At 44.2% G+C, this 23,937-nt stretch overlaps 1 protein-coding gene across 1 annotated transcript in view; it reads left to right on the top strand.

Moving 5' to 3' along the window:
• The first annotated feature begins 2,100 nt into the window (after window positions 1-2,100).
• Window positions 2,101-23,937, top strand: part of eepd1 (endonuclease/exonuclease/phosphatase family domain containing 1) — a 58,387-nt gene continuing 36,550 nt past the window's right edge. The window contains exons 1-2 of the mRNA XM_037535198.1: window positions 2,101-2,795; window positions 23,523-23,574. Coding sequence (XP_037391095.1) covers window positions 2,101-2,795; window positions 23,523-23,574 — 747 coding nt within the window. The remainder of the gene's footprint in view (window positions 2,796-23,522; window positions 23,575-23,937) is intronic.

The following is a 23,937-nucleotide window of genomic DNA, read 5'->3' as shown; positions in this document are numbered from 1 at the left end:
CTGTGTTGTAAGCAGTTCTTTAAGGTCATTTAGAGCCTTAAAAGCAAGTAGCAGAGCTTTAAAATCTATCCTGAGTGATCCAGGCAGCCAGTGCAGCTCTCTGGGTTGTTTTGGTTAGGATGCTGCTGTGTTTTGTACGAGTTGTAAAGGATGTACTGGTTTCTTAGGAAGCCCAGTAGGAAGACCATTACAGTGATCAACTCTGCTGTAACTCTGCTGTAACACATGAACAAATGTCTCTGCGTCGCTCTGAGAGAGAAAAGGCCTTTAGTGACATTTCTCAAATGATGAAAAGCTACTTTAATGACTGTGTTCACATGCAGGTAAAACAGCTCAGAGCCTAAGATCACACCCAGGTTTCATACTCAAGGTTCGGTATATGATGCTAAAGAACCAACTTTCTCAAAAATCATTTTCCTCTGAGTTTGTGTACCAACGATCAATATTTTCATTTTTCACGATTTACTTGTAGAAAATTTTGCGACATCCACTGAGGAATATCTGACACACAGCTGGTTAGTCTGTCTATAGAGTGCTGATCTTCAGAGGGAATGGAAACATATAGCTGGGTATCATCAGCATAGCTATAAAAATGTATACTATGCTTCCTAATGACATCACCTAGAGGCAGCATGTACAAAGAGAAAAGCAAAGGCCCTAAGACTGAACCTTGAGGGACTCCACAAGAAACGACAAATCTTTCTGATGAATGATTTCCACCTAAAACCATGAGCTGCCTATTGTTTAAATATGTTCTAAACCTGTGCCCGAGAGGCCGACCCAGCATTCAAGGCGCTGGATTAAAATCTTGTGGTCAACAGTATCAAGAGCTGCACTATATAATAAAACCAAAATAGAAGGATCTTTATGACAAACTAAAGCAACAGTACTGATAAGAAAAATGTGACCCCAATAGTTTCAGTTTTGCCTGTTGTGTTGGCCTTTTTTGAATTTATTGTTTTTGTGATGTCACATCATGTCCACCCATTCAGCCCACAGCAGTTTAGCCACGCCCACTCACCGTGATGTTATAAGGGGTGTTTCAGCCTGGACTGCGTGTTCAATGTACACATTTACAGGAAAAGGTGAAGCTTTCTTATTTTTAATGGTCCCATAAAAAAAGATTCTTCAAAAAGATGGTTCTTTCAAGTGTTCTTTAGTAAAGGAAAGGGTTCTATAGAGAACCATAAACACTCAAAAAAACCTTTACATGATTAAAGTGTTCTTTGCATCGTGAAAGTGTGCTTCATATTGGTGTAGAATACACTGTAGATGGTTCCATATAGAACCTTTTTGAAAAGGGTTCTATATAGCCCCCAAAGGGTTTCTTCTATGGTAACAAGCTTGACAGAACCCATTTGTGTGCTGTAGAATGCTTTTCAGAAAGGTTCTATATAGAAAATCTACAGCATATTCTGAAGAACCCTTTCATGATGCAGAACCATTTAATCATGCAAAGGTTTTTTTGACTGTTTATGGTTCCTTATAGAACCTTTACCTTTACTAAAGAACCCTTGAAGAACCATCTTTTTAAAGTGTGTACTGACTTGTTCACCAGTCTGGACCCATTTAACATTTCTTCGTTTTTAATTACATTTAAAAAAAGATGGTTCTTCAAGCGATCTTTGGTGAAGACATGGTTCTATATAGAACCATGAACACTCAAAGAACCTTTTGCATGGTGAAATGGTTCTTCAGATTGTGTGTGGTTCTGTATAGCATCAGAAGGGGTTCTGATATTGTTGTGAAGTCAAACTTGTAACAAAAGAAGAACCCGTAGCCAACGGCCACACCCCCAGAGGTTCGCTGAACCCGAGGCCACGCCCCCTCTACTGACTCTACTGGACTCTGGAGTCGAGGTGCCTTTCATAGGTAAAGACCCGCCCATTTCTGCGTGACACTTCAATCGAAGCCCCGCCTCCTCTGCATGACTCCGCGCGCTCCCAGAAGCAGCGCTTCAGTTCTACAAAGCTCGTGCTGCTGGGAGCCTCGCGCTGAACACGAGCCGAGAGTGGGGGAAAGGCGCGCGGAGCGGTTTGACACAGCTGGACGGAGCGCACGTGCCATGCTGAGCGCGCTGTTTTAGGGGTCTTCAGTGCCATGGGGGGCAGTCTGGGGTGCCACCGCTCCATCCCGCGCGACCCCAGCGAGCTGGGGCGCAAACTCAGCGCCGCGTGCAACTTCAGCGATGTTCTAGTTAAACAACAACAACAAGATAAACAACAAGAAGAAGATAAACAACAGCTGCAGCATCATCAGTGTTTGGACATCAACTCGTGCACCGAGGAGGAGCTCATGACCCTGCCCGGAGTGACGCGGGCTCTCGCGCGCAACATCGTGCAGCACCGCGCGCGCATCGGCGGCTTCAGGAGGGTGGAGGACCTGGCGCTGGTGAGCGGGTTCGGGGCGGCTAGGCTGCAGCTCGTGAAGCCGGAGATCTGCGTCAGCAGCAAGGCAAGAAGAGGAGGAGGAGGAGGATCTCCGCCTTCATCTTCATCCTCCTCCTCCTCGCTGTCCTCCAGCGCGCCGTGCAACGGAGTCAGTGGTGAGTTCAGCTCCACCACCGACCACAACACCCACAGCAGCAGCAGAGCCAGCCCCACCGACAGCCTGCCCCCCGGGGGGCCGGGGCAGATGGCGTCATCGCGGCCGGACGGGGTGCAGGCGCAGGAGCGCGCGCGGCACGGGAAGCCCATGATGCGCGTGGCCACGTGGGACCTGCAGCGCTGCACCAGCGACAAGGCCAACAACCCCGGGGTCAGGGAGGTGGTGTGCATGACCCTGCTGGAGAACGAGTGAGTGGGCTTTCTTTGAGTTTCTGTTTCAATCAATCAATCAATCAATCAATCAGGCTTGTGTAGCTGAGAACTAGAACAGAAAACAAAGACTGAAAAGAGCAATAAACACTGAGACGAACAGGTGAAACAGGAACACGTGGAACTCTTTGGTGAAGACATGGTTCTGTGTAGAACCGTGAACACTCAAAGAACCTTTTGCGTGGTGAAATGGTTCTCCAGATTGTGAAGATCAAAAAGGGTTCCGCTGCTGTTGTGAAGTCAAGCTTGTAGTGATAGAACAACCCTTTTTGGTGCTGTATAGAACCACAACACATTCTCCATCAATCTGAAGAACCATTTCACCATGCAAAGAACCACGTAAGCACGCAAAGGGTTCTTTGAGTGTCCATAGTTCTGTGTAGAGCCAATGCCTTTACTAGAGAACCCTTGAAGAAGCGTCTTTAAGAGTATTTAAAAGGTTCCTCGCATCATGAAAGAGTTGTTCAGAAAGTGCTGTAGATGGTCCTCTCTGGAACCTTTTTGAAAGGGTTCTGTATAGCATCCAAAAGAGTTCTTCTATTGTTACGGTGTCATGCATGTACTAGGGCACCATAGCACACACTGTGGCACCATGCAAAGAACCCTTTAATCACGCCAGGGGGTTCTTTGACTGTTCATGGTTCTTTCTAGAACCATTTTCTTCACTAAAGAACTCGAAGGCTGTAGAAACCGGCTCCTCAGGGCTCATTTGGCCTCTCTCTGTTAAGCATTTTATAGTAAACAACCTCTTGTGTTGAAGTGAAACCCGTTCCAGCTGCATCTGATCGTTGGCTTTGTTCCTTCTTGTGACCTGCGTGTTGTTGCAAATGACCGCATGCGCCACGCAGCGTGCGAGATCTATTCGGAAATGCGACGCATCACTCATTCACGTTTCTATAGATGACCTCATCACTAAAACCTGCACGGGCTTAAAACAAGCAAGATTATGATGTTGAGGGTGGATGACCACTCAAAAGTGTGTGCAGTTGGTTTTTCCCTTTATAAAACACTAGTGAGTCACTCTGATCAGGTCGAGCTGGACGTGCAGGACACACAGAAACCAGTCTGCTCCCAAATGCATCCTTCTTCATTCTTGACGCGCAGGTTGTTGCATGCATGGCAAAAAGTCCCCGTATCTGCTCCCTAATAAGCCTGCCTGTTAGGGGCCTGTATGTTGACGTGCATGTTACAGTAAATAACAGCGTGCACACACAGCCTTTTTTCTTCTTCCAGACTGCTAGTTTTACTCTTTCCCGACACGCATGCGTTGAAAAAGTAAAGACAAATCCACACCCCAAGAGACGTGCTTGCTCTTTTTCACTATTAACTTTATTCTAGACATGCTTGCACCACGAAAAGTCGTGCTGGTTGGTTGGATCGGGTGTATTGGAGCAGGGAAAACGTATCTACGGCTCTACGGTTGTAAACAGCCACATGCAGCACATGGTCAGCAACACTGAGCTGACCGATTGGTGATATTTGCTCTGCTGAGCTGACCGGAACGGAAGGGTGAGATGGAGCATGTTTAAAAGACCCCCCCTCTGCTTTTTCCATGATTTAATCCAGACACTGGGAGCGAGTGACACAACGTTATGGGCAGGTTGTGGGTAAGCAGATGACCACTCCAAGGTTCGTTTAAATCCTTTAAGATTTAATCATGACCGTGTTGAATAATGAGCTGTTTAAACGATATAAGACTGGCCGTCATTCATTTGCAGCAGTCTTTTCATGATGATTATGATGAGGTTAGAGCAGAGCTACTAAAAGGGCCATATTAAAAAATCTCAGCAAATCTGTCGTCCAGCTGCGCTTCTGTTTCATTTGTTTCTCAGCATTTTGCCGTGACCCGAACTGCCCATTGTTAAATAACAGTATGCCGAAACCGCAACAGCTAAATAGGCACTAAATACTTATTCAAAAATAATAATTTACTGTAGTGAAATAAATAATTCTAAATGATTATTTTTTCTTTAAAACGGCCTTTTGGCCTGAACTGACACCAGGCATCTTTTTTTTTTTTTTTTTTTTTTTTTTTTGACCCATAGATTGTTGTTGGGGGGTCAAAGCACATACTACTGTATCCTACAGTGCATGGAAGGGACTATAGTGCATCTCCGGGTGAAACGGGCTACTAAAAATCTAAAATTAAAGCCATACTGGTCCAGTAGGACCGTGCCACTGTCCTGACTTGGCCTGCAGGCCTTGGGTTGGACACCTGGGGTTAGAGTGCAGCTGCTCCTGATTTGCTTTTCTGACATCCTGCATCATGAGAAAGGTGACAAATGGGTAAATAGATACAGTCGTGTGTAAAGTTTGCGCACTCCTGGTCAAATGACACGTGTTGTTGATTTTCTAAGTGTAAATAAGTGAACACGTCCTCCGCAGAGAACACGCTTCTGCTCAGTGTAGTGCACGGTTACTGTTCATTGGCTGGATGTAACATATTTGGGGGGAAAAACTAAGTATAAAATAGTGATAATTTTTAGTCCCACAACCGGCGAAATTCCACCTCCGCATTTAACCCATCCGTGAAGTGAAACACCACATACACACTAGTGAACACACACACACTAGGGGGCAGTGAGCGCACTTGCCCGGAGCGGTGGGCAGCCCTATCCACGGCGCCCGGGGAACAGTTGAGGGTTAGGTGTCTTGCTCAAGGACACCTCAGTCATGGACTGTCAGCCGAGGGGATCGAACCGGCAACCTTCCGGTCACAGGGCCAGATCCCTAACCTCCAGCCCACGACTGCCCCAAATGTGCCCTGTTCAGAAGTTATGAAACGTTTTATATTGTTTTTTTTATAATATGTTAAAGCAAATAAATAGAAATTGTGCACTGAACTTTGCAGAAGAATGTGCTTACAGAGCGAGAGTGAGAGCGCAAGAGATGCTGCTGTAAATGATGGCGCGCAAATTCTGCTCCAAAGTGCTCAAAACAAGCCGATATGTGAGACTGTGTTGTGACCTCGTTAGGGATGGGCAGTGTGACTGTATTGTTTCATTGTTGTGATGGGCAGTGTGCTTCTGTGAGTATATCATAGTATTATCTGTGTTTAAAGAACACTAAACAACTTTGATGTTGGACCGAAAAGAGAGCACAATTAGTCCTGCTTAATTGGCTTTAGTGTCATATATAGAAAGTTAAATGTTGAAAGAAAAAAAAAGATTTTGATGGTCAATTTTTAAATGTGGCGCTACTCCTGCGTTGTGTTTGTGTGTCTGAATATTGTTCTACATGTTGCGTGTCGTGAAAATGTCCCTCAGTATCGTGATGTGATATTTTTGCTCTCCTTCTGATTTCTACTACAGAGCCTAAAGGACACATTTGTATGCGTTTTTGCCCCTATTGTATGCATATATTTGATGTAGTCTTTTGAACCCTTCTGTGGTGTTAATGCGTTTGTTACTCTGTAGTCCGATGGACCCTAATGGTTTTTAAATCAATACAGCCAAAACGATTTATGTAAAAATACCAGATGTTTAAAATATTACAAGTGTCCAGCTTTGGGTTCTACTTTAGCAGCTGTAGCCAGTCAGCAGCCTGTCCATGTTATCCACCCTCACACACACACACACACACACTCACACTAGCAGCAGGCCATGTAGGAGGAGAACAGAGTGAAGATGCTGAAAATGGGTTATTTTATATGTTCTTCATAGAAAACAAGGAAAGGGTTGAAATAATAATAATAATAATAATAATAATAAATAGCTTTTTTTTTTTTTTTTTTTTAGTAAACTCTGAAAAGTGGTCCCACAGACCTCCAACACCACACCCGGGTTAAAGGCTTCATTGTTTAGCTTTATGCGGTTATGTATTTTGGAGTCTCTGAAAGGCTCTGCGTGGTTGATCATTCACTCAGTCCGTTTTTATTATTCAGTCTTTTTTCAGCCTCCGCTGACTGGATTAATCATCAGCATAATCAGTGAATTACTTGATTACTCATGTAATCGATACTGACATAAAGCTGTACAGTGGACAAAGTGCTGGATCCGTCTCAGACTAGGCTGAGCCTCCAGCGTCCGAGTGTTTTCAGCAGTACTGTAGCAATAGCGCCGGCTGTAATGCGTGTTTGCTCTGTGCTGTAAGCAGGTGTGTGATTGCAGTGACGGCTCCAGTCGGACCTGCTTGTGTTTAAGTTAGAGTTCAAAACATTGACTCAAGCAAATGAGTGTTTAGTGTGCTGGTCCGGTTTTCCATAAGGCTTTTATACGCAGGGCGAAAGTCACACAAGGTGCCAGGAATTTAGAAATGACCCAAGCAGATAAATGAGCCGGAGGTTTATTTCAGTATGTTCACGGTGACTCAGCAGTCACTGCTTATCGCTTTGCGTGGAGGTGTAAACGCATCTTTTAATATTAAGAGCATGGAACACACAGAACTTACAAATCAGAAGCATAAAGGTGTTAGAACTGTCCCGATTATTCGGGTTAAAATGACATTTTTAGTTCAGCAGTGATGAGCTGTTATTTTGCATGAAGATGATGGGTATTGCAGCGTCTCCTCAGTTCCCAAACGCTTAAAAGAAGTGCTGTTAAAAGAAGAGGTGATGAAACACAGCGCTAAGCAGGCCCCCGTCCCAACTTTTTTGGAACGTGTTGTTGGCATCAAATTCAAAGTTGGCATATACACTCACCGGCCACTTTATTAGGTATAGTAAAAGGTTGGACCTCCTTTTGCCTTCAGAACTGCTTTAATTCTTCATGTCATACTTTTCAACAAGGTGTTGGAAACGTTCCTCAGAGATTTTGGTTGGTTATTTGAGTTCCTGTTGTCTATCATCTGGAACCAGTCTGCCCATTCTCCTCTGACCTCTCACATCAACAAGGCATTTTCGTCCACACAACTGACCGCTCACTGGATATTTCCTCTTTTTCGGACCGTTCTCTGTAAGCCCTAGAGATGGTTGTGTGTGAAAATCCCAGTAGATTCTGTTCTGATGCTCGGTCTGCACTTCAGCAAGTTGTCTTGACCACCTCTACATGCCTAAATGCAGTGAGTTGCGGCCGTGTGATTGGCTGATTAGCTGTTTGTGGCAAACAGGTGTACCTAATAAAGTGACCAGTGAGTATTTAAAACTAAAATAAAAATAACTCAAATAACTAAAATAAAATTTCTCAATATCAACATTTTGATATGTTGTGTTTGTAGTATTTTTAAAAATCTTTTACATGATTTGCACATCATTATATCCTATTTTTATTTACATTCTGCACAGCGTCCCAACGTTTTTGGAAATGTGGCTGTGAAAAAAGACACAGGACCTATAAAAATCAATCAGGTTCATAAAAATGATCTTGAAGTCGATCATTTGGTTTAAAAAATTAATTGATTAAAATTTTCATACGTCCACCTCTGAAAGCTCCTCACAGAGAGTTATCACTGTGAAATGGTTATGAATTCCCTGCCTGATGTCTGAGACACTGTTTTATGATAGTTTTAAGGATATTTTGGTCTAACATCCGTGGTGGAGGGATACATACAGGGTGTGTGAGGCAAAACTTTCCACTGTTTTCCACTGTTTTATCATCAGCATTCCATATAAAGCTGTTGTATTCATGGTGACCTCTGGTTCCCATCACTGCCACTGTAAAGAAGTCTTGAGTCTCTAAAACAAACCATTTCACACCAAACCACTCTGAACGATAGAATTACGTAGATCTTTTTTTTTTCTTCCCCCCATCGATGGTCTTCATTGAGCACTGGGCTCAGCAGCGTCCTGCTTTTCATGATTTATCACACACTGGTATGTGTGTGAGGGGTGTCTATAGATCGGAACGCTGGCTGGCTGGTATTGGTTACAGAGTGTTCCCTGTGTTATTGCTGTAAAGCACATACCTGTCATAACAGCGCTCCATTCCACAGCGCTGTCACAGTCTCCGGCTGTGTCGGAAAGCTCACTACATGCTACTCGCATATTGACTCTGCCCAAAAGGGGTCAGTAGTGTGCAGTATGTGACCGATATGAATTTCTGCAGTACGCCAAAGGGACCCGGCTGACGTACTGCTGTGGCAAATTTTTCCAATGCGCTGCCAGAGCTATCTCCATGGCACGCTGCATCCCGAAATGCATTGCAGGCACTCCAGGAGGACATAACCCACTGGATATTTGTATAGCTCTGGATTCGGCCTTTCTTCTATACATTAAAAACAGCGCAATGAAAGAAATGTGACCAGATGCTGCTGCACTCAGTGCCACACTGGAGCCACACCAGCTTTCTCTGCTCATCTTGATAGATGGATTCTACTATTTTATACTAATGCTGTTTTCTATCCGGTGTCGTCCAGCGGAGGATGGGCTCCCCTTATGATTTTTGGTTCCTCTCTGTGTTTCTTCCTCCTGCTCTTTGGGAGTTTTTCCTTGCCACTGTCGCCACTGGCGACGCTCATGGGGGCCCAGACTTTTCTGTAACGCTGCTTTGTGACGGCACTTGTTGTAAAAAGCGCTATATAAACAAACTTTGACTTCACTCGACTATTTAAAAGTGAACTTTCTGCGTAATGTGAGTGAACAGAAACGGATCTGCTCGGCTTCGGCTTTTCAGGCTTCTGTGTGGAGTCAAGCTGCTATGAGTCAGCCAGACTGGCTTGTGTTTTCCAGGTTTTCCACACAGACCAGTCCACAGCATTTTTAAAGTTTATTTGCAGCTTTGAAAATGGTTTGAAAACAGCATCCTGCACTCAGTCATGGTATGGGGGAGTATAAAAGGCACACAGGTCCATCTTTCGACCTAAACATATCCGCTGAATATGCACCGGTTGCTCGGCAGTGATTGGAGGGCTAAGGAGAGTGAGGCGGATCTTGAGCTGGTCTGATTGGCTCAGTGCCTGAGGTTGGCAGGCTAGTCCGACCCCTTTCCTCTAGTACAGCACATGGTTTGTGTCACATACTGGATACTGTACTCTGTTCCACTGATTGAGAGTAGCATGCAGTGCTCAGTATATACTGATGCAGGATGCAGTCCACAGTGCGAGTCTGAACACAGCCTCAGCATTAACGCACAGCTGAGGTCATCTTTATCGGTCAGCTCCATCCACACCTGCAGAACAGTCTGTAGGACTGTGGCATTGTCTTGATTGAACTCTGTTTAAAAAGGTTGTTACGTCTCTGTGAGTTGTCAGCGATTAGTTGTAGTAATTAACAGTGGCGTGTCCAGGGTTTTACATGAGAGGCACAAGGAGGGCTAGAGTGCATTAAAGGGTGGCACAACCAATTTATTTATAGGAATATTTGGATTAATAGAATATCTGATTTATACTTTGATGCAAAATTACTGTCTACATAATGATATGACGGTGCACTGACTGCATCAGCACCGTAATGCGTCTTCAAACCGTTATTTGCTGAACAGCAGGATGGATGGATAAATGAATGAATGGATGATGGACAGATAGAATGGACGGATAGATAGACAGATGGCTAGATAAAAGTATAGATAGACAGATCAATGCATGGCTGTATCGATGATGGATGAATAGACAAGTGGATGGATAGATGGATGATGGATTGATGGATGGATGTTGGATGAATACACAAGTAGATGTATGGATGATATGAATAGATAGACAGATAGATACGGCAATGCATGGATGGATGAATAGACGGATGGATGGATAGATGGATGATGGGTAATAGATCAATACACAAGTGGATGGATGGATGAATAGACAAGTGGATAGATGGATGACGGATAGTTAGATGGATGATTGATGAATACACAAGTGGATGGATGGAGGATGGATAGATGGATACATAACAGTCCAGATAGATAACTAGATCAGTGCTTGGATGGATAGATGATGGATGAATAGACACATGGATGGATGATGGACAGACAGATAGACAAGTGGAAGATGGATACATGGGTGCTAGTTGGAGGATAGATTGATCGGTGATGGTTGGATGGTTGGATGGATTGATGGATAGTTAGATTAATAGGTCACTGCCCTGCCTGGGTCATTATCACGGTCACTGGACAGATCAGTACAGCACATCAGGAACTGGACAGAAGATCAGCTGTCCTCTAAATGAAGTGGCCTTTCACTGTGTCATGTGGTTTGTCCTGTTCAGCGGTCAGCGTAACCTCTTTTAACCTCTTAGCTCGGCTGCACTGACGTCTGTCATGTGAGCGAAGCTGCTTGTCAGCATTTCTGCTGCTTCTTCTTTGACCTCGCTCTGTTCTCCTCTGCTCAGACATGATGAACAGAGATCTGAGATGTGACTGACCTGCAGTTCCTTTAACTCCAGTGTGAAAAATTATGACACATGTGCTTCTTTATCGCTGAAAAGACCAAAACAGAGTCTCTCACAGCAAAGATGCTGACGAAGAGAGAGACACGCTCGTCTACAGCCAGCTGAACACCATCAACGTTCAGCACAGCAGCAACACAGAGAGGAGAAAGAAAGATAAGATAAGGCTTTATTGTCATTCGCATAACATGTGGTACATGGGGTGGAATGAAATGGTGTACTCAAGGTCCCAGTTAACTCCCAAAGTAACAATAAATAGTAGGTGCAAATAACAGCAGCATGAAACACAGCAGCATGAGTACGAGGTAGAAGGTGTACATCTTAATGTATAGAGTGACCTGTGTAGGGGTGATTTATAGTGGAGGCACTGATTCAGCAGCAGAGATAAATAAGTGGACATGCAGTGCCATTGCAGAAAGAAGGAAAGAGTAAGAGGGAAAAGCAAAAAGGGGGCAGGGGTGAGGGAAAAAGATTGGAGGAAGACAGAAGGGGAAAGAAAAAAGGATGAGCAAGAGAAAGGGTGAAGGAAAAGGTGACGGAGAGAGAGAAGAAGAAAGAAGGAGAGACAGAAAGAGTAGTAGAAATGAAAGAGAGACTAGAGGGCGAGAGAAAGAGAAGAAAAGGCAAAAAAGGGGGAAGGGGTGGAGGGGGAAAAGGAGTGGAGGAAGAGAGAAGGGGAAAGAAAAAAGGATGAGCAAGAGAAAGGGTGAAGGAAAAGGTGACGGTGAGACAGAAAGGGTAGTAGAAATGAAAGAGAGACTAGAGGGCGAGAGAAAGAGAAGAAACTCCTCCGCAGGGTTTGAGGCGTAGACATGCACTTGGAGCAGTGCTAATTGGGGGGCTACGAGCTCTCATTGCTACCATGATTAGACGTTTAATTGGGAAGCTGATCTCTGCCGGGATCGCTCTGACCCGGAGTAACAGGCAATCAGGAGGGTTTATTTAATGCCAGCGGTAAAGGCGGCACACCCCGAGCTGCCGTAAGCATGCAGGCCAAAGGGAAGCGGCGTATTAGCGCTCTGAGGTTACTGCAGTTCAGCGGCAGCAGCTCGCTCACAAACGCCCTGCAGTAACCCCGCACGCGCTGCCTAGCACAAACAGTCTGACTCACTTCCAGAACAGCCGAGGCTCAGACTCTGTTTACTCACAGGACTCCTGCATCCGCTCACACTGCAGGGAGGGATATTAGGACAGTGGCGCTGTTAGGGATAGGATGGATGGATGATATGGTTGGGTGGATGGATGGATAAACGCCTGCGTATCTATGCATCATCTATCCATCCATCCCTCCATCCATCTATCTCTGTCTGTTGACATTTCTGTTCATCTGTCTGTCTGTCTGTCTGTCTGTCTGTCTGTCTGTCTGTCGACTTTTCTAATCATCTATCATCCATCCATCCATCCACCCACACAAAAAGATCTATAGCATTCATCCATCTATTTGGATATACTTCTTTAGATGGATGGATGGGTGGATAGACATATTTGTGAAAGAGATGATGAAAAGCTGTGTCTGTGTTTGTACCTCATTATTCGTCCCTGAGGAAGGAAAATAAAATGAACTGCGTCTTTTACAAAACATAGAAATGCAGCCGCACAGAGTTTTACTGTTTTACCAAATGCAGCGTTTGGAGAAAGTTTAAAAAGAGCCTGTCTGAATATTCAGATGACACACACACACACACACACACACACACACACACACACACACGCACACACACACACACACACACACACTCACACTCTTATTTCATCACAGTATCACAGTGTTGTTCCTCAATTTATTCCTCTCTGTTACTTCAGCTGAAATATAGACAGACTATTACATTACTCTCCAAAAACAATTGTAAGCACAGTTGGTAAATAAATATCTGTGTGTGTGTGTGTGTGTGTGTGTGTGTGTGTGCGCGCGCGTCCTGTCCCCTGTCCACGTGAGTAAAGGGTATGTGTGAAGATACACTCCACAAACTGCTTCTAGTAAAGAAAACTAAAGCAGTTCAGCGTTCATTCTTATAACCGGTGCTAAACTGCACTAACACAGTAGAACATTTTAAAAAGAAGCGTTTATAAGTGATATCTGGGCAAATGAAAGCATCTTGTATTTCTTATCTAGTTTAAAAAATGCTTTAAAAATGTACGTGTCGGTGGAATAAGACAATTTTGAGTAAGACTTTTTTTTTAAGTATCACAATTAGATACAAAATTAGATGAATTGACTAAACTTTTCTTTTATTTGCCAATATATTGTTTTAATTTGTGTTTTCTTGGTTTTGCAGTGTAAGCGCTGAGCGATGTCCGCGTGAGTGCTTACAGAAGGAGTTCAGTCTTTATTTATTTAGTACTTTTAGCTCTTTTTATCACTATTTTAGACCAAAATGATCCAAACAGAGAAGAATAGAGTCCCACAGACTTCAATTCCCGTGCTGACAGACGCCGAATGGACCAACAGGTTCTGTCAGCTACTCAGCACTCAGGCAGTTTGTTGTACTTCTATTCAAGCTGTTTTTGGAAATGCACATAAAATCAAAGAAATAATGTGAGTACAGTAAAAGGAAATGGAATATAGTCGCTGTCGGATCTGCATCAGCACTTTTTCAGGCACAAAAATGGAATATACTGGGATTTTATATCAATTTTGGAGCATTTTACTCCTTAAAATGTGTGTTTGGGACAGTTATCATATCAGTTACTTGACATGTAAACTTGTTTTATAATAGTTGGTGAGCAAGTTTACTTATTTTCTAATGGACGAACATTTTATTCAATTTAAAATTCAAGAAAAGGAACTAAATAGGACATAAAAATAAATAGCGAGTAAATAAATACCAACTATTAGCACATTTCTAGCAAATATGATGCTATAAATTAAATGTTACCGTTAATAATATTAGAATCGATTACTTTTTGAGCCTGTACATGAGTATTTATGTACTACCTATGCACTGTAGAATTAAATATACGTTATATTACATTTTAGACCAGAGTTAAAATCAGTTTGTTAATCTAGAAAAAAAGACAATTTCCCAACTTTTACAGTTTCCAGTGCAGGACACTGTATACACCTCCTGTTGTTGTGATGCAAGTCTCTTTTTCTTTGTTTTTTCTTGTTAAAATCTGTGAGTAATATTACAGGCATGTTCTGTACTTTAATGATATCAGCCTGCTTTTAATCTGAATCCTCTGTTCTGCCCCGAGATCAGTTGGATTGGGGAACAGTGGCCTTTGCTGCTGTTGTAAAGCTTTGAGAGACGCAGTGATGAGCAGCTGGGCTGAAATGCTAGATTAGCGCTGTAACTGACTCAGTCTTATCTGCCCACATCGGTAATCCGCTACAGATTGCAGTGAAGTGATGAAGCGTCATTACTGTTGGGGGGTTGTGCAGTGAGATGAAGGAGAGAGTGTAAAGGTTAATGAATGTGTGTGGTCAGGCCGATGGTGTGCAGGCCTCAGCGTGGCTCTGATGGGTCTAATGCGCCTGTCTACATCCCAGCTTCACTCCTCGGTAATAAAGCAGAACGCTGGGTCGGGATTATGGAGCAGCTGGAGGAAGTGCAGTTCACGCTAAAATTGGTTTTTCAAGGGTTCTATTTTCAAGAAATCGGTTCTATATAGAGTCATGAACACGCAAATGATAATGCATGATTAAAGGGTCCTTTGCGTTGTGAAAGGCTTCCTCAGATTGATGGAGAATGTGCTGTAGATGGTTCTATGTAGAACATTTTTGAAAATTTTTTGAAAGATTTTCAGACACCAAGCAGCTCTTGGCAATATTTGGGGGAAAAAAGAGGAATGCCTATAAATTCTCACCTAACTATTTCTTATAAAAGAACACTTAGGTGCTTTATAGAACCGTTTTCAAAAAGGTTCTATATAGAATCATCTACAGCACGTTCTCCATCAATCTGAAGAACCTGTTCGCGATGCAAAGAACCCTTTAATCATGCCATCGTGTGGTGGGGTCTCAGTTGCTGTCCTGGCTCCAGAGCTCCACTCACTCCCGTCTCTCTGTGGATCATTTTGATTATCATCCTCACTGTCTGTGAAACCTCATGCCCTCTTTGAATGGGGGGAGATGAAGCCCCCCGACGACCCTGCCTGAGATTCTCCTTCAACAACACAGACAGACGGTTTCCTCCGAGTCCGTCTGGCTCTTTATCCTAGATAAACAGTTTCCTGCTCAGCCGGTTCTTATACTTGTACCAGGCTGGTGCTGCTGTGCAGGAGAGACGGGGAGACTGAGTGTTTCTTTAAGGGGTCAATATGGAAGTATAACTCCACCAACTCACCGCCCTCTCACCGCCCTCTCACCGCCCTCTCACTGCTGCCTTCCTTTTGCAAACCCTTTACATTTATGGCATTTGGCTGACGCTCTTATCCAGAGTGACTTACAATTTGATGATTTTACACAGGTAGGCCAAGGCAGTGTTAGGAGTCTTGCCCAAGGACTCTTATTGGTATAGTGTAGGGGGCTTACCCAGGTGGGGGATTGAACCCCAGTCTACAGCATAGAAGGCAGAGGTGTTAACCACTACACTAACCACCTTTGGTCACAATATTGCGACCTTTCCTGGTATTAACGCCATTTAAAGTTATTATTAAATTAAAAAATACATAATTAAAGAATTATGACATGGCCCTAAAACGCCGTCGTAAGAAACAAATGAGACAGTGTAGCGTTTTTTTCTGCATCTGTTAAACAATGAAGTGCTGTATTTCTGCCTTTTTCCAAACTAGCTGTCAGTTTGTTCTGAAAACGGAGACGTGTAATTGGCAACAGGTGCTTAGGAAACTAGAGCGATGGTGCGATATCCTCCGCCTCTTTTTGGTGGAATGAAGCAGTGGTGTTTTTGGTCTCTGGAAGCCCATCACTCTCCAGGCTCATCTGGCTCACTGGCTGTTTTGTTTTTTTTTTAGATATTATTTGACTGAGATGCCTTCTAAGCCCTCATTTGACACACATCACTCACTTCTCCTTTTTCTGAGAAGCTGCCTCATGCTGATAGACATCTTTACACAAGGAGTGTGCTGAAATACTGAAACACACCCACTATTGAACCCCAGATCACCACAGAGCAGGTATTATTGCTGGAGTGTTTAAACACTGTGTCCACTCACTGTCCACTCTATCAGACGCTCCTACCTTGTTGCTCCACCTTGTAGATGGAAAGCCAGAGACGAGCTCATCTGGGGTTGTAAAATGTGCCGTAATATTTGTACAGGCCACATTTTGTTTGATTGTTTTTCCAATATGTTAAATTCAGCAAATAAACAGTAATCTTGCAGTCTTTAGGGAATATTTGCCTGACTACAGAGTTGCTCAGAGGGTCTGTCAGTACTGTTCTCAGTACTCAGCGTTTCCTCTGTGAGGTCCAGATGAAGTCCATTCCTTTAGATTTTTCCAGGACTGAAAGGGACAGCAGAGAAATGACGGCGTCAGCGTGCTGAAGGGTTCTGAGAGGGTGGATGAAAGGCTCTCCTTGCTGTCCGGGCTCAGGACGTATCAGCGTTGTGTACAGTGGATTTGTAATAGTTATGTAACCCAATTCATTTCGGCTGTTTCAGGTTTTCTCTGGCGGAGGTGATTTGAAGGGTTTATGGCAGGCCGCCAAGGCACGAGGCTGTTTAAGCCCTGCTGCTTTTAACTGTTGATGTGTTGATAGGTGTGTGTGTGTGTGTGTGTGTAGGTGTGTGGTTCAGAGAGTTCTTTGGCATACACTGCTCTTCAAAAGTTTGGGGACACTGCCTTCTTGAGTCAGTGATGTTGGATTTCATTGGGTTAGGTTTATCACACACGCTCAGCTGTTAAAGACCACGTTTTGTCTAAAAATCTATTTGTATATATTTTGAAAGTTTTCCAAACTGTTGTTTAAGCACATGTTGAAACTTTTGGTCTAAAGGTGGTTTGAGTTCTGACATTGCAAGAACTTTGGGTTTATTCCCAGTTTACAGCTGTTCCTTCTGTTTTGCAGTTTCTAAACAGCTTTCTGTTCCGAGAAGAATTCCACTGTATTCCCAAAAGTATGCCTAATAAAATGGTTACGATGTAAACGGAGTCATTCAGAGTGGTTTGGTGGGAAATGCTCTGTGTGAAAAGCTTGCAGAATCAGGATTGTTCAGTGGTGGTGATGGGAACCAGACATCCACCTCTAAAAGCTCAACAAGTCATTCCATGTATTGATTATGGATATGCCTCCTGATGACTGAGACATTGTGTTTTGTCACTTTTGGCCTAGTTTTTAAAATGTTTACATTTATGGCATTTGGCTGACGTTCTCATCCAGAGCGACTTGGAATTTGATTGTTTTACACAGGTAGGTGAAGGCGGTGTTAGGAGTCAGGTGGGGGATTGAACCCTAGTCTACAGCGTAGAAGGCAGAGGTGTTAACCGCTACACTAATCAACCACATCAGTTTATGGTGGAGGGGTACGTGCAGGCCATTGTGAGGTAAAATAGCCCCCAAAGAAAAGTTGGCATCATCAGCATCACTCGGACACGTGTAGGTTTACTGATGGTTCTGGATAGTATTTAAAGTGGATATGTTTGTGTTCTAGACATTGCTGCCCCAGAAAGTCTTGACTGTGTATTGAAAACCTTTTATGAAGCCCAAATGTTTCAGTGGGCAGTGTATTTTTCCCCAGTGTATTCTTTCCTCGATCTCTTTGTGCTGATGGTGTAACGCAGGCCAGCTGTTCAGTTAGACTTTACCCCAGTCTGATAGAGCTGCTTGTGTAAATGGAGCAGAGTTCAAGCTGGATAAGGAGTCCAAACAAGACGATATCATGCTTAATGTTTCCAAAATACAAGCTATGAAAAGATTTCATTACAGTATCCAAATATCAAAAGAACTGAGCTTGTGGTACTGTATGGAAATGTAAGACTGTGCATGCCCCTCACTCTCCTCAAAGAGTGTCTCATTTACCATCTATACTGGAAACCAGTGTCACTGAGTGTGTTTCTTCTTCTTTCGGCTGCTCCCTTTAGGGGTCGCCACAGCGGATCATCTGCCTCCGTCTTGCCCTATCCATTGCCTCCTCTACTTTTACACCAACCATCTCCATATCCACCTTCATTACATCCATAAACCTTCTCTGAGGTCCACCTCTTCTCCTTCTACCCGGCAGCTCCATCTCCAACATTCTTTGCCCAATATATCCACTATTCCTCCTCAAAACATGTCCAAACCATCTCAACCTGGCCTCTCTGGCTTTATCTCCAAACTGTTCCACCTTCACTGTACCTCTGATCTGCTCATTTCTAATCTTGTCCATCCTTGTCACTCCCAACGAAAATCTCAGCATCTTCATCTCCGCCACCTCCAGCTCAGCCTCCTGTCTTTAGCCTCCTGAGACAGAGTCTCCAAACCAGACATCATAGCAGGACACACTACTGTCTTGTTAACCCTCCCTTTCACTCTTGCTGCTATCCTTCTGTCACACATCAGCCCTGACACCCGTCTCCACCCACTCCATCCTGCCTGCACCCTCTTCTTCACCTCTTTTCTACACTGTCCAGTGAGTGTGTTTACATGCACTTAATAATCCGATCATAATCGGATTTCTGCCATTATCTGATTATTCAGATGGTCATGTGAACAGCATACTCTGATCTCTTAGACTGAAGTAATGTCTGAACATCTGATACAGAGCTGGATTTTAGCTCCGTAATCAGATTTCTCAGTGCTTGTAAACTCCTACTCGGATTTCTTCCTGCTTATGTGTGAAAATAGACCGCGGCACCGGAAATAAGCCAGCAGTGCTGTCGCAGAATGGCAGCAAACAATGCTGAAAACAACTACATGCTTAACGAAGTGAAGGATTTAAATATTCTTCATCTTGTAGATGATGCATGTTCATATTTTCAAGTAAAGTGATGCAATGTTTTTAAAAAAAGGCAAGTTTGCATGCAAGTTTGAGTTTTACCGTATGTTTACATCACATCCAGTTTATCAGCTGGTTTCAAAGCAGGAATCTGATTACTGCCTGGTTCATGGAGACCCGGAGTCTCCTGTTGTCTGGTTACTCAAATGTATGTAAAAGCTTTGATCTGATTACTGATAAAATCTGTTTTTCTGCTGTTATCGGATTATTAAGTGCATGTAAACGCATTCAGTGATCAGATCTAGGCATCTGGGTGCAGCCTCTCCGAGTAAAGTGGGCGGAGAGGGGGTTGGGCTTATGCTACAGACACAGAGTAAGATGTTCTTTTGGAAACGAACCATCAGTAACTTCAAACAAAAACAATTCCAAATTATGTATTTTTGTCCAAAATGATGTGGTGGTTTGAGTTTGTACAGTGTGACGTGTGACTTTCTGAGACCTCCTCCTGACTGTGATTTGGTCCTGATCTCACCGCCTTGTTTGTTCCGAGACCTCCTCCTCCTGACTGTGATTGGTCCTGATCACCGCCTTGTTTGTTCCGAGACCTCCTCCTCCTGACTGTGATTGGTCCTGATCACCGCCTTGTTTGTTCCGAGACCTCCTCCTCCAGAATGTGATTTGGTCCTGATCTCACCGCCTTGTTTGTTCCGAGACCTCCTCCTCCTGACTGTGATTGGTCCTGATCACCGCCTTGTTTGTTCCGAGACCTCCTCCTCCAGACTGTGATTTGGTCCTGATCTCACCGCCTTGTTTGTTCCGAGACCTCCTCCTCCTCCTGACTGTGATTGGTCCTGATCACCGCCTTGTTTGTTCCGAGACCTCCTCCTCCAGACTGTGATTTGGTCCTGATCTCACCGCCTTGTTTGTTCCGAGACCTCCTCCTCCAGACTGTGATTTGGTCCTGATCACCACCTTGTTTGTTCCGAAACCTCCTCCTCCTGACTGTGATTGGTCCTGATCACCGCCTTGTTTGTTCCGAGACCTCCTCCTCCTCCAGACTGTGATTTGGTCCTGATCTCACCGCCTTGTTTGTTCCGAGACCTCCTCCTCCAGACTGTGATTTGGTCCTGATCACCACCTTGTTTGTTCCGAAACCTCCTCCTCCTGACTGTGATTGGTCCTGATCACCGCCTTGTTTGTTCCGAGACCTCCTCCTCCTCCAGACTGTGATTTGGTCCTGATCTCACCGCCTTGTTTGTTCCGAGACCACCTCCTCCTGACTGTGATTGGTCCTGATCTCACCGCCTTGTTTGTTCCGAGACCACCTCCTCCTGACTGTGATTGGTCCTGATCACCGCCTTGTTTGTTCCGAGACCACCTCCTCCTGACTGTGATTGGTCCTGATCACCGCCTTGTTTGTTCCGAGACCACCTCCTCCTGACTGTGATTTGGTCCTGATCTCACCGCCTTGTTTGTTCCGAGACCACCTCCTCCTGACTGTGATTGGTCCTGATCACCGCCTTGTTTGTTCCGAGACCACCTCCTCCTGACTGTGATTGGTCCTGATCACCGCCTTGTTTGTTCCGAGACCTCCTCCTCCTCCTCCTCCTGACTGTGATTGGTCCTGATCACCGCCTTGTTTGTTCCGAGACCACCTCCTCCTGACTGTGATTGGTCCTGATCACTGCCTTGTTTGTTCTGAGACCTCCTCCTCCTCCTCCTGACTGTGATTGGTCCTGATCACCGCCTTGTTTGTTCCGAGACCTCCTCCTCCTCCTCCTCCTGACTGTGATTGGTCCTGATCACCGCCATGTTTGTTCCGAGACCACCTCCTCCTGACTGTGATTGGTCCTGATCACTGCCTTGTTTGTTCCGAGACCTCCTCCTCCTCCTGACTGTGATTGGTCCTGATCACCGCCTTGTTTGTTCCGAGACCTCCTCCTCCTCCTGACTGTGATTGGTCCTGATCACCGCCTTGTTTGTTCCGAGACCTCCTCCTCCTGACTGTGATTTGGTCCTGATCACCGCCTTGTTTGTTCTGAGACCTCCTCCTCCTGACTGTGATTTGGTCCTGATCACCGCCTTGTTTGTTCTGAGACCTCCTCCTCCTGACTGTGATTTGGTCCTGATCACCGCCTTGTTTGTTCCAAGACCTCCTCCTCCTGACTGTGATTGGTCCTGATCAACGCCTTGTTTGTTCCGAGACCTCCTCCTGACTGTGATTGGTCCTGATCACCGCCTTGTTTGTTCCGAGACCTCCTCCTGACTGTGATTTGGTCCTGATCACCGCCTTGTTTGTAGAATCATATTGAATTAAGAGTTTTGTATCTGTTTAAATGACTGTTACAGTTGTTACCCTCAGTCTGTAACAGTTAAACCCCCTCATGGATTAAGTTCACTCACTCTGCTCTGGAGTAAATTGTTCAGAAAGTGTAGGTACCTTTTGAAGTTATTTAGCGAAACACAAAATGTGATCAGTTGTCGGTTGTGCCCTGCTCTCCGCTGCATTTGATTTCCAGACTGTTCCACTAAACCGAGGGTTCTCCAGTGTAGAGGTATGCAGAGGATCCGGACGTTCCGGACGAAGATCCTGCTGTTTGCTCGTGGAGTGCTGGTCTGGTGAAACAGCCCGGCCTTTTTATGAGCATAAATATTGACCGTGCTGCTGTGTTTGCATGCTGAGCGTTATTAGCATCCTTAGCATCCTGGAGTTTCTGTCCTGAACTGTCTATCTGTGTCCTATCTGCTGCTGTCGTTTACCTACAGGGTGTGCTGACTGTTTGACAGGAGGCTGATGAGGAACCTATAATAATAGTAGGAAAAGGCATAATGATGGTGTAGCGCTGACGTTGAAGAACCAGAAAACGGCAGTATATCTTCACAGGAAAATGCTCTTTTATTGAACAGTCTAGAGGTGCGTGATGCATTGTATTTGTATTATTATCACGATATGAGTTTCCGCGATAAACACATTAATGACTGAACCGATCCAATTACCTCATACACATCAGTGCCAGAAAGACCTCATTACATTGACCAACAAACCGTTACAAGCCTACTTCTCTGTGCTGAACCTGCTGTCCCATGTGGGAGACACGTGACTTAACCATTCAACCCAAGAGCCGACTACCGAACTCGCACTCCATCCGAGAGCTCAAAATATCTCCCATAACCTAGCTTTGATGGAAATTCAACCTAAAACAGGTGCAGCAAAGGGCAAAACATGCAGCACACAGGGAAGCTCAGGCTCTTCTGTTTTTCTGCTAGCCAGCTGGGCTACTGAATTGAATTACTGAGCATTGAATTAAGTATTGTTTGCAATATGTTGTGCTCCACTTGTTCATCATATTTTATTGTATTGCACGGAGTTTTGTAGTTTTTTGTAGTTGAATGCACTGTGTTGTAGAGTTCTGTGCTCAACTCTGTTTCTCTCTGTATCTACAGTGACTTGGTTCTATCAGTGTCTGAGCTCAGGACCGTCTTTCTCTCTAACCTTCTGGTAACTAGCAAAGATACTTTATCTAGACGGACCAAGCGCTTCTTGTAAGTCGCTCTGGATCAGAGCGTCTGCTAAATGCTGTAAATGTAGATGTACTGAAGCTCGCTACCTTATGCCCCCCAGAGTCCTTCAAAATAAGAGGGACCAACTAAGAGCTACACTGGAGCAATTTATCGCTTCTCATATGGTCATCATGATATCGTACAGCTTTATTGAGCACTGCGTTTTATGTCCGTATCGTGCAGCATTAAATCAGCAGAATAAAAGTTAAAACAGCCGTAATAGGTGGAACGGTCACCTCATGACTTCTCTCTGTCATAGGCACTAAACCCACAGCCCAGCACAATAAAACAGTCAAACAGCTAACAAACAACAACATAAACAACAACGTGTTGGGGTGGGGGGGCGTAAATGTGGTGCAGCTTTAATTTAAATCTGAAGCCCCCTTGTTAACACTGAGCAGGTGGCAGCCGCAATAGTTTTAATAAGCCTATAATTAAACCTAGTGTTGGGCTAACCTGCGATGTCAGTGGTGTTCCACAATTAAAAAATCCATTATCTTGGGTGTAATCTGGGTCTGGAGAGCCAGGTTCAGATGTAAGATGGGGAAAAAACTGAAACGTTGGATGTGTTGAGAATGAACAGAGATTCTTAAACCTCCATTAACATCCAGCAACCAGTGATGATGAAATAAATTCACAGAATGCTTCATATTTGAAAAGTGGCTGAGGCAGATAACTTATCAAGAAATTACAGTAAATAGGTAAATAGGTAATTACAGCATAGTACTCAAATTATTGATGCTCCAAAAAAGCTAAAATCTTAAGGACAGACTCTACACTGTATAAGTTACTGTTGAATAAATAACAATAATGACAACTGTTAATATCTCTCCCTCTCTCTCTCTCTCTCTCTCTCTCTCTCTCTCTCTCTCTCTGTCTCTCTCTCTCTCTCTCTCTCTCTCTCTCTCTCTCTCTCTGTCTGTCTGTCTGTCTGTCTGTCTGTCTCTCTCTCTCTCTCTCTCTCTCTCTCTCTCTCTCTCTCTCTCTCTCTCTCTCTCTCTCTCTCTGTCTCTGTCTCTGTCTCTGTCTCTGTCTGTCTGTCTGTCTGTCTCTGTCTCTCTCTCTCTCTGCAGCATCAAGCTGTTAGCAGTTCAGGACCTGGCTGACCGTGAAGCTTTGAATAAGGTACTGCAGTAGTTCATTAATATAATGTCCATTTTCTGCTGTAAAATCATTTTTCCCTGACCCCTCAAGTCACTTTAAGAGTAGCCTGACTGTCTGACCATCATAATGACTGCTGTAATTCTAGCTGTTAGCTCTGGTTGGAGATTCTTGTTGCAAGTTAAATCAACATTCATACTGTAATGCAGTTAAACTGCTTGAAGGAGTAACCCAACATTTCTCAACCTAATCCACAAATTCTGCAGATTCCTACAGACCAGTCAGATCAGTTTCACTTTACTTAGAAAAAAACACTAACACTTTACTGACAGGTCATAAAGCTTTATGACACATTTACAGCATTTAGTGGATGCTCTTGCATAAGCT

This window comes from Pygocentrus nattereri, chromosome 27 (genome assembly GCF_015220715.1).
Source record: "Pygocentrus nattereri isolate fPygNat1 chromosome 27, fPygNat1.pri, whole genome shotgun sequence".
NCBI classification, from domain to species: Eukaryota; Metazoa; Chordata; class Actinopteri; order Characiformes; family Serrasalmidae; genus Pygocentrus; species Pygocentrus nattereri.
The sequence above is the reverse complement of the archived record's forward strand: the minus strand, read 5'-3'. Positions and strand labels throughout refer to the sequence as shown.